The sequence below is a fragment of the Epinephelus fuscoguttatus genome, linkage group LG1, assembly GCF_011397635.1.
Source record: "Epinephelus fuscoguttatus linkage group LG1, E.fuscoguttatus.final_Chr_v1".
NCBI lineage: Eukaryota > Metazoa > Chordata > Actinopteri > Perciformes > Serranidae > Epinephelus > Epinephelus fuscoguttatus.
Genome location: NC_064752.1, coordinates 44071427 through 44082786, shown reverse-complemented (window position 1 = coordinate 44082786; position 11360 = coordinate 44071427). Strand labels below are relative to the sequence as shown.

The window sequence follows — 11360 nt, the reverse complement described above, 5'->3', positions numbered from 1 at the left end:
CTCCGTGACCTAGCTTAACTGTCCGCAGACACGAGCGAAAACTCGGTCGCCGGGCGCTTTGTTCACGAGGCAGTTATCCGAGAGCTATCGCTATCTGTGGAAAGTAGCAATACTTCGACAGCTAGCATAACCGAGTGGCAACACTCAACCCTGCAGTAGCAATACCACACAAGTAGCAATACTTAATCACACTAGCGCTAGCCTCACCCGGCTAACGCACAATGGAGTCGCAACACTCCCGCTGTATTTCATCCGGTGCCCGCTTCTCCTAACCACACCAGGCTAGCAGTTGCATATCATACAGCATAGCTTCACAGCTAACAAATCTCGCTGGCTTCGCAGCTGACAAACCCTGCTAGTGACTATGGCTAACGCTAATGCTTCCACTAAAGCAGAGGAGAAAACGCAGGTGTGAGCCTACCCTTGCGGGAATAAGATTTCGAGCGGAGATACTCACCCGATGTGTGTGATGTGTCTCGGCCTGAAACATGCCCAAGCCGCCTTTGAGTCCACGGAAGAATGCACACACTGTGAACGCTTCTCCCTCAAAGTGCTCTGTCGCCGCCTGGCTCGTCAGACGAATCTGTCCGGCAGCGACCCGGTCTTGACTTCCACATCTGAGGCTTCGGAGCTAATGGATATGGCTGTGGCAACGGCTCCAGAGCCCGAAGCTGGTCCTAGCTGGGGCAGCCAGCTCAGCCTCACCGGCCCGTTTTCCCAGGAATTAGACGGACCCGGCCTCACGGCCGGCCCGCTCAATTTTCTGGTGGAGAGGGCGGAGGATGACTCGGATGGTGGGTCGGAACTCCTCATGACCGACGAGGATGACGACGATGATTCTTCACTGGGACTGTCGGGCCGGGTTGCAAAACTCCAACCCTCAATGACAGCTGTGGCGGGAGACGGCTCGTCTTCCCCCGCTGTGGATTTGGACTTGCAGGACGTGTGCAAGCGGCGCCTACCAAGCTCAACATCCAGTGGCCCGAAGTCCAAGCTGAGGTGACGCGGTCCCGCTACGACGGGAAAAAGTTGCCAAAAGTGAAGAGAACAGGGAAACAACTCCTGCCTATCTTCCCAGAGTTGCTGGAAGAACTTGCTGTCTCCTGGCGCGACAAGCCATACAGAGAGAAGCATCCTGTGGCGGGCAGTTCCATGCTTGACTGTGAGGGGATGGAGAGCCACGGTCTCCGCAACATCCCTCCAGTGGAGCCCGTGGTGGCGGCTCACCTCCACCCGAAAGCATCCCTGTCATCACTGGGGCCCGCACTCCCATCCAGAGCGGATCGTTTCCAGTCCAGCCTGACAGACAAGGCGTACAAGGCAGCTGCACTGTCGGCGCGAGCCCTGAACGCCACCTCCCTTCTTATGGCGTATCAAGCCGAGCTGGAGGAGGAGATGACGGCTTCACCTGACCCCATGTTGTGGGAGGAAATGTGTGTGATCACTGACCACTGCCTTCACCTCCACAAGGTGGCCATCCAGTCACAGGGCAGAGCCATGGGGTTGATGGTGCTACAGGAGAGAGCCCGCTGGCTTATTTTCACCACACTGTCAGCCAAGGAGAAGGAAGATCTCCTCGACACCCCCATATCACCCAAGGGCCTCTTTGGCGCAGCGGTCACGTCCATGCAAAAGAGGTGCGAGGAGAGAAAAAGGGAAGACAAAGCCCTGAAGCTGTGTCTGCGGAGAAGGGCACCCACCGCCACCCTCCCGGCTCACCGTCAAACCTTTGCCCAGGCTGTGGCACGGCCTCCTCCCACCTTCAAAATTCCCAAGCTGCCTAAATCCCAGGCAGCTCCTCAGGCTCCGCCAAGAGCACAGGCTCCAAAGGGTCCGTGGCAGAAGAAATCTTCATCCCAAGAGGGGACTCTGCCCGACCGGCCACCCCCCACCTTTACCCACGGGGTAAGGAGGAGGAAACGGCAGGCCTGATAGTTCCAGATGCGGCCAGCGAGACAGCCCTGTTCCCCCCGGCTGCGCTCGCCCCAGCAGCTCCGTTCACGAGCATCGCCACAGAGCCCAGTTCTGTTCAGCGCATGGACAACGGGATGATCGACCCGGCCCAGCGCCCTGTGAAGAGAAGCAGAGACAGTGTGCAGCAGGTGGAAACCCCCAGCGGGTCCCAAACATGTCTCACAAGCACTTCTCATTGTTGCAAAACATTAAAATTGTCCCAACTGTCGCATCCAGGCCGAGTGCCGAGGGTGCAGTTAAAAACAATGAAAAACAAAATAAATCCATTGTTGAAAAACAGTTTGGTCACACATTTTACGGAGGGAGTGATCTCTCTCTCAATAAACGACCGTGCGGTGAACGGCACGGCGGGCGCATGCGCAGTACCAACAGAGCGGTACTGCGCCCCAGTGCCACGAGAGGGAGCGCTTACTCCGGTTGTGACAGACGAGCCTGTCAGCCCGCTGACACTGAGAGCAGAGAGCTGGTCAAAATGCACAGACTCAGAGTGGGTTTTGAGAACATTAAACAGGGGATACAGGCTGCAGTTTGCCGTAACACCTCCACAATTCAGGGGAATAACCCAGTCTCAAGCCCTAGGCGAAGCCGCTCTCTTCCTAAGAGAGGAGATTTCCTCCCTGCTAGAGAAAAGAGCAATAAGTATAATTCCTCCCGAACACACTCGGAGCGGGTTTTATTCAAGATATTTCCTGGTCGCCAAGAAGGGGGGGGCGCGGCATGCGTGCGATTTTAGATCTCAGAGATCTAAACAAGCACCTCAGGAAATACAAGTTCAGGATGTTAACGCACGTGTCCCTGCTGCGTTTTCTGCGTCCGGGCGATTGGTTCACTTCAATCGATCTCAAGGATGCATATTTTCACATCCCAATATACCCACCTCACAGGAAATATCTCAGATTTTCCTTTCAGGGGACATGCTACGAGTATCTAGTTCTCCCCTTTGGTCTCTCACTAAGCCTGAGAGTATTTGTGAAATGCACAGAGGTAGCTGTGGGACCGCTCAGGAGGCGGGGGATCCGAGTAGCCACGTACATCAACGACTGGCTTATTGCGGCATCTTCCCGCCAGGAGGCAGCAGATCACACAAGGTTACTCACAGAACACCTGGTGGATCTGGGTTTCAAAATAAATCTGGAAAAGAGTGTTCTTCTGCCTTCTCAGAACATCTCCTTTATAGGCCTGTTTATAGACTCAGCTCAGGCCAGAGTCAGGCTGACTGGAGAAAGAGTGCAGGCACTCAGAGACTGTTTAGCCCTTTTTCACAGGGGGAAGTTTGTGTCTCTCAGGCTTTGCCAAAGGTTGTTAGGGCTGATGGCATCATCCCTGGTGGCGGTTCCCATGGGATGCTTGCACATGAAAGGAGTGCAGCGCTGGGTGGCCTCACACAGGTTAGACCCACACCATCATGGCTCTCACAGGGTGAGAGTCTCGGTGAACTGTACAGCAGCACTGGCCCCTTGGAAGAGCGCAGGCTTCTTGACCCAGGGAGTGCCTATGGGGGTTGTTCAGCGCAGAAAAGTGGTCACAACAGACGCCTCTCTATCAGGCTGGGGAGGCGTGTTCGAAGGGAGAGCAATAAACGGGACCTGGGATCCTCACATGTGCTCATCCCACATAAATTACTTAGAACTGCTGGCTGTTCACCTGTCACTGAAACACTTCTTCCCTCTTCTGAGGGGACATCATGTGTTAGTCCGGACGGACAACACCACGGTGGTGGCATATATCAACAGGCAGGGGGGCCTGAGATCCCTTCAGTTACACACACTGGCACACAGACTGATAGTCTGGTGCAGCAGACATTTTCTGTCCCTGAAAGCCACCCATGTGCCGGGGACATTGAACCATGGAGCAGATCTGCTGTCCAGGGGAAACCCTCTTTACGCAGAATGGAGACTTCACCCAGACGTAGTGAGTCTGGTTTGGGAGCGTTATGGCCGGCCAGCCGTGGGCCTCTTTGCAACACAGGAGAACACCCAGTGTCCTCTGTTTTTCTCACTGTGCGATCAGAGTGCACCACTGGGGGTGGACGCGCTGGCTCATCAGTGGCCTCGGATTCTCTTGTATGCATTCCCCCCGATAGCATTGATTTCCCCCACCCTAGCCAGGGTGAGGGAGGAAGGTCTGTCGATGATTCTCATAGCTCCCTACTGGCCAACAAAGCACTGGTTAGCGGAGATAGAACAGCTCCCTTGCCAATACGCAGGGATCTGCTGTCGCAGGGGCACGGGGAAATATTTCATCCCCACCCAGAGAGGCTGGCCCTGTGGGCTTGGCCCGTGAATGGCTCAATCTACAGTCTGGAGGCCTTCCCCCAGGCGTGATTGAGACTATTCAGAGTGCTAGGGCTCCCTCAACGAGGTCCCTTTATGAGAGCAAATGGTCGATCTTTGAGAAATGGTGCTCAAACACACAAGAAATTCCCTTTCAGTGTTCTGTAGTGGTGATCTTGGCTTTCCTACAGGACATGGTGGACAAAAGGATGGCCTTTTCCACTATTAAGGTGTATTTGGCAGCCATTTCGGCCTGCCATATCGGCTTTGGGGGGAAAACTGTGGGACAGCATCCCCTGGTCTGCCGCTTTATGAAGGGTGCACGTCGCAAGCTTCCTGTTTCTAAACCATTAGCACCGTCCTGGGACCTCCCCATGGTGCTGGATGCCCTTTCAGCCCCACCTTTTGAACCACTAGATCAGGTGGACTTGAAAATGGTGGCTTTAAAGACAGTGTTATTACTGTCTCTGGCCTCAGCTAAACGCGTGGGTGAGATTCACGCTCTTTCAGTACATGAAGAATGTACAAAGTTCTCTGCAGGAAATACAAGGGTGACCTTACAGCCTAACCCAGCGTTTATGCCTAAGGTGTTGGGGTCATGTTCCCCTATTGACCTTGTATCCTTCTATCCCCCGCCTTTCTCCTCAGATGAGCATCGGCGGCTACACATGCTGTGCCCAGTGCGGGCCTTGCGCATCTACATGGACAGAACTGAAGGCTGTAGAAAAAGTGACCAGCTTTTTGTGTCTTGGGCAAAGAATCAGGTGGGGAAGCCAGTCTCTAAGCAGCGGCTTTCTCACTGGATTGTGGGGGCTATTGCTTTAGCTTATAGCGCCAAAGGGGCGCAAGCACCAGAGGGTCTGCGTGCTCATTCTACCAGGGGTCTCTCCACGTCCTGGGCCCTTTTCAGAGGGGTCCCCATTCAGGAAATTTGTGCCGCAGCAAGCTGGGCCTCTCCACACACCTTCATCAGGTTCTACAAGCTTGATGTTACAGCCTCTTCTCTGGCCCATTCAGTGCTTGGTTTGGCCAAGCCCTAGTGTGGCTTATTTCAGGGCGGTTAGTCTTGACACTCTGACAACATCTGCCCAGCAATCCGGGAGTCAGTATTTTCCCAATGTGAGACACGAAACGAATGCTATGAAAGAGAACTTTAGGTTACTTGCGTAACCCCGGTTCTCTGAGTAGCATGAGTGAGTGTCTCACCAGACCACCCTCCTTGCTCATTCGTAGCGAGGAAGAGGTGATGGTTTTTTGAATGACGTGCAGCGCAGTGTCAGGCCCCTTTATAGGGGGAGGGTCTCCACCCATCCTGACACTGACGTGCTTAGTTCCAGCCAATCCTGGCTGGCGTAATGTAAAAGGAGCTTCTGACGAGGTCACGCCGAGGGCGTTCCCAATGTGAGACACTCACTCATGCTACTCAGAGAACCGGGGTTACGCAAGTAACCTAAAGTTCTCCCATCCTGCTTGAACAAAGTTTCTGAGCCCATCATGCCCGTGGAGCTGGAGTGTTTGGCCCAGCAATCAGATTGGAGATGTTTGCAGAGACTGAATAGAAACAGACTCAGGTAGCACACACTATTTGAAATGGGTATTCAGTAATCAGCCAGTAGTCAAGATAATAAACTAAATGATGTTGTTTTTCCTTTCTGAACAGCTTCTACCTAACCTTGATGGAAAACATCATGACATGTGAAAAGATGTGGAGCAGATTAAGGCAAAGATGATCATGGTGCTGAGAGAATCCAAATGACACCAGGAAAGGTAAACATGTGACATCAGCAAGAAACATAAAAGATCATGAGGCATACTTGCTAAATTACTGTAGGTGGCCTTAATAAATTGCACTCCAAACAAGATTAAATAAAATTATATAGAGACAAAGTTCTAACGTTATTTCCAGGCAACTCTCTGTTCCACTAGCTTCTGTAACTCAGTGCAATCTCTCATTCAGCATTCCTTTCATCTGCCTTTCTGAAAAAATAAAGTGTGTCGCTGGGGCTTAGTTTTTCTTCTGAGACAGAGCTCTTGCATACATATAGGGATTAAAATATTTCAAGATATGATCCCTGTTAGTAATCAAATAGTCCACTTAGTGTTAATTTTGTGCCTTTTCATAGATGACAACATATGGGAAGACCATTTTAAAACTATGGTGATTCTCTTTTTTTTCCACTTTTATTTTTGCCATGATCTTTTGCTTCGCAATAACCCGGCTGCCTCCAGCTGGCTACCTATGGCTGGTGCTGCCTGCGTATTGAAATCATGATGAGAAAAAGAAAGCCACTGAAAAATTTAGTCTCCTCAAAGCTTATCACAAACTGCCAAAAATGAGCCAATGTGATGCAGCAGTCAGTACATTTACATGCAGCTTGAGAAAACTGAATTATTGGCTTAGTCCGACTGAAACCGGACTTTTAAATGCATGTAAACAGCTTAGTCCGACTGAAATTGGACTATCCGTTGCTTGAGCACACCAGGATAATTAGATTGAAAATCGAACTATTGCTGCATGTATCCACTTAGTACGACTGGATTCTGACTCGGTGTTCTGCGCATGCACCACTTTTTCTTTCACTGGGTTTTACCCGAAAGAAGAAGGAGATGACGTAGCAGCAGTGCAGTAACTCCCACAAAACTAACAAACAAACACCATGGCAACTGAGAAGCAGTTTCTGAACAAGAACCGGAATTAGTTCAATATTTGGCCTATCGGCCTATTGAGGCCGAGTCAAATGTACTTCGTCATAATTTAGGTTTTATATTCTGCATATACACTCAGACAAGACGAGAAGTCTGACTTGACTGATAAGCCGAGCTATGAGCTTAGCTGGACTGGGTCCATGTCATTGGTTCGACAGCCCATTGGTTCGACATCCCATTAGTCCAACTGTCCGCGGTGCTGAATGGCTTGCAGCGGGCGTATGGTGCGCCGCGACCGGCTTGAGGTGGAGCAGGCTCACGGCTTATGTGTTTGTCACTTTCTTTTTCATTTTAACCCACACCATGATCTTTTCCTGACCCTAACCAAGTGGTTTTTGTGCCTAAACCTAACCAGACCTAAACCACAGGGCATCATGATGATTTCGGAACAACGGGACTTCGGAACAATGGGATGTCGAACCAATGGGCTGTTGAACCAATGGGCAGTTCCCAGCTGGACTATTGCATGCATGTAAACGTACTGAGTGAAACTTGGTGTTGCTTAGACTGCCTTGCGTAGTCTACTCAAACAATAACAAACAGTCAAGTAGACAAATGTACGCAAGGAAAGCACCTGTGGTTGAAGCCGTTCTCACTAAGTGGTTTAATTAGCCATGTCACATACTGCTTCCTTGAGCAGGCCCTTCATGGAAAAAGGCAGAAGAAATGGTAGCAAGCCTGGGAGAGGACAATTTCAGTATTTTATAAAGAGAGGGAACATTGTGTTTGAGAAACTGCACGGGGAGGCTGTTGAGGCTGACACGGTAAGTAGCGAATAGTGAATAGCTATGCTAAGCTTTCCATTTATATTCATGAAACAAATATACAAATGTAAATATGATGGTAATCTGCAAAAGAAATAAATAAAAAAATCCCAGTTCTAATGTTGTATATGTTTTTTAATGAACTGTTTAAATAATATTGGCAAATCAGTATGAGGGTATTGAAAAAAAACAGTCATTTAAAAGTAAAAGACTGATAATCCCTAAATCAGCCCCTCCCCCAGCACTTAAACTGAGGGCTGAGAGGTGAGCTAACTGCCCTCTTACTACCAACATCAGATGAATGTGAGGAAGCCGATGGGTCCAGAATGGATAAAGAAAGTTCTTACTTTGCCACGGTGCGGCATCCATGGCTGGCTTGATTGCAGCAACATGGTGCTGCTGTTGTGCTGTGTTTCTCTGACTTGTCTGCCAGTGCGCTGTCAGTGTGTTGCCTTTTCACTCTGCAATGTAATCAGTTGTAAATTTGTCTTTCCCTGCCTGCAATAATGGACATACAGTGTGCACAGACTGTAGGGTGCAAGCATGTGAAAAGTGTTAAAAACAAGTCTACTGACAGTCAGTGCATGAGTTGGTAGCTGTACAAAGTTATGTACACGGGTGCATGTAGAGCTGCATATTACATGCACACCTCAAACTGACATGCCCTACCATGCATACTTTGTATTTCCAGCCCTAGATATAGATATAGATCAGACTGTTGTTTGCACACTTCCCTATGAAATGTAATGCGCCCAGCTTCATACATATCCCACATTATCATGAGCCAGTAGTTTGTGTATAACCAGTGTATTTTGGAAGGCTGCAATCACGTGACCAATGCACTTATGGGAGTTAAGGCAGGCGCGGTTTCGATTGGTCTTGTGAGGAGGCAGGTTGAGGTGGTGGATGGCTTCCCTCCAGAGTTTTCCCCAGGAGACGTGTTCGGAACTGTGTTAACTTTGAGTGAACTTTGAGTCATTTCAAAGTACGTCCTCACCATGTTTCTTTTCCCTAAACTTAACCACAGTAACTTTACTTGTCTAAACCTAACCTCTGCAACTTTACATTAATTACATAACATCATTCATACTTTATATGAACTGTTGTGTGTGCATCTTTGTAGGATGTCATACGAACCATTCTGAGGGATATGTTGATAGAGATACATATATGTACCTGTATGCACAGCTCAAATTGACATGCCCTACCATGCATACTTGGTATTTCCAGCCCTAGATAAAGATATAGTATATATACTATTCAGATTCAGATTCAGAAAACTTTATTGTCTCTCGTAACAGAAAATCTTCTTCGACGTGGCTCCACATACAAGACAAGACAATACACTGATTAGAAACAATTGCACAACACAGATTCTGAAAGCACACACAGTGTGTATAGATCTTAAAAACAAGTATAAAATTAAAACTGTAAAAATAGACAAGATAAAAGGTGCGGATATGTGTAAAGTGACATAGTGCATCAGGGTTATTTTTGTCCATTGTTCATTGTTTATTTAAGATGTTTATGGCAGTGGGTATGAATGAGTATTTGTGGATGTTATACTACAGCTACGGCAGTACCTCAGTTCTAGGGGACTTGGGTTGGGAGCTGGAGAGGTGCCAGTTCACCTCCTGGGCACTGCCGAGGTGCCCTTGATCAAGGCACCGAACTCCCCAACCATTTGGGGTGCCTGTCCACACGCCTCATTCTGACATTTCTCCATTTAATGCATGTATAGGTCCTGTTTGTGCATGTGTGTATTTTGGGCCTGTGTGTATATGTATATGACAACGGAGTGAAAACATTGAATTTCCCCGATGGGACTAATAAAGTATGTAAAATTTAAAATAAATAAATAAAATAAAATAAAATTAAAACCTCTGTGTAATACATTTTGAAAAAAAAAAGTTGATCAAGTGGAGAAACTTCTACATGCTATTATGGTTCTATCTTGAAGCGTGTCTAAAAATGTGCATGCTCCTGAGTCCTGAGTTAACTTCATGAAACTATTGAGTGAGAAAGGACCATTAGACACCTCTGTTTCAATTCGCCCGGTTTGGAGCCTTACTGATTAAAAAAAAAACAAAAAAAACACACACACCTGGGTTTAGGCTTGTTTTTTGGTTTTAGTTCCAATAGCATTCTGTCTGAGGGAAGCATGTCACCTAAACACCAAAGACAAACTGTTGCCAGACATGTCGACGTGTTGTCAATGAGAAAACATGGTCTTTCAAAGAGGTAGGTCTGGGCCCAAACAGGCTGTAATTGCCATTTAATACTCTGAACATTACTCTGAACAGCTAGTTTTGTCCTAGCTATAGCCCTCACATACAGCAAGACCCATCAGTTGTGTCTTTCTCTGTTCCTGCATCGCTGCTCCTCTCATCTCCTTTTTTTTTCTCTGAGCTAAGCCTCTGTCAGTTTCCCCTTAATGATCCCTGACCCATACTGAAATTACCCAGCAGAGGGAGAAAAAACTCTAACTAATACTACTACTGCCTGGAATTGTGTGTGTATAAAACAGCTTTTGATTAGGGCTGCTACCAAACCAGGCCTGTTTGAAGCATTCATTTTGTCAGCTATGATTCATCAGCCATCCAGAGCCCCAGTTGTCTGTGAGGAACTGGGGCCGGAGTATAAAGAGAAAGCGATGAGGTGGGCGTGGGGGGTCAATGCCCAACTAAAAATGCTAACATCCATGTTTCCCTCAAGACTTGGCTGCAATGAAGAGAGTAACTTGATTTTCATTCAGATAGAAAGCTAATGGTATTAAGGCTGTATACCCTCCCTCCCTTTTTACTCTTCCCTTCAGCAGCCCTCCCCCTCTGTTAGTGAGGACGGACGCTGATCGCAAACATGTTTTCAGGGACTCGCAGCTATTTCCTCAGTTAGCCCCAGACAACACCATGCATCACATTATCTCTTTTATTTCCCCTGTCTGCAGCTCCATGGGTGATTGGCTGGAAATGAATGTTTGGGAAAGGGATTTACAGATATCCAGCGCACCTGGGCGCGTAGCACAAAATGGAATAGATAAAACATCTTAAAGGCTGTGTTCACATCTAACCAGTTTGGTGCAGTTTAAACTCCCCCATGTGTTTGCCTTTTCAGCCTAGTTTTTTTAGGCTTGATTGTATGACAATACATATTGTATTTATTGGTCAGAATCCACATATGTATGGATGAACACTGAAAGGTTGTTGCCACACTTGTGCCATGTGCTGGCAATGCAGGTTGGTTCACCATTTTTCTTCAGGCTAAATACTGGCAAATACTGGAAGACTTGCAATGGACTGTTGTACAAAGATTTCTGTTCTACAGGATGGACTGTGAAACCTTTGGTGGTGCCTTGGCTTGTCATCTAGTCAAACTTAAATTTGTTCTAACATCTGCATTTACCTCAAAACAAGTAGGCACAGTAAGTAGCCGCAGCAACACAGAGTAACTAACATAGCCTTGCGGCCAGGCTCCACCGGGCACATCAGCGGCGCGACATGTCTGCAGCGCGAGTCCCGTAGCAGTTCGCCCCCCTGTTAATCAATTACAGCGGCTCCACTGGCAACAGGAGCAGCGCGACAAATCTCTATTTTACGCGGCTCTTCTATTTTTGTCGCGCTACGCTCTCCTACGCGACCCTCCA

At 48.2% G+C, this 11360-nt stretch overlaps 1 protein-coding gene across 1 annotated transcript; it reads left to right on the top strand.

Annotated features, from left to right (window-relative positions):
• The first annotated feature begins 1152 nt into the window (after window positions 1–1152).
• On the top strand, window positions 1153–5287 carry LOC125889068 (uncharacterized). Its single transcript, XM_049576728.1, has 3 exons — window positions 1153–1905; window positions 3985–4096; window positions 4197–5287. The coding sequence occupies exons 1-3, from the start codon at window positions 1153–1155 to the stop codon at window positions 5285–5287; spliced, it is 1956 nt and encodes a 651-aa protein (XP_049432685.1).
• Window positions 5288–11360: the final 6073 nt, after the last annotated feature.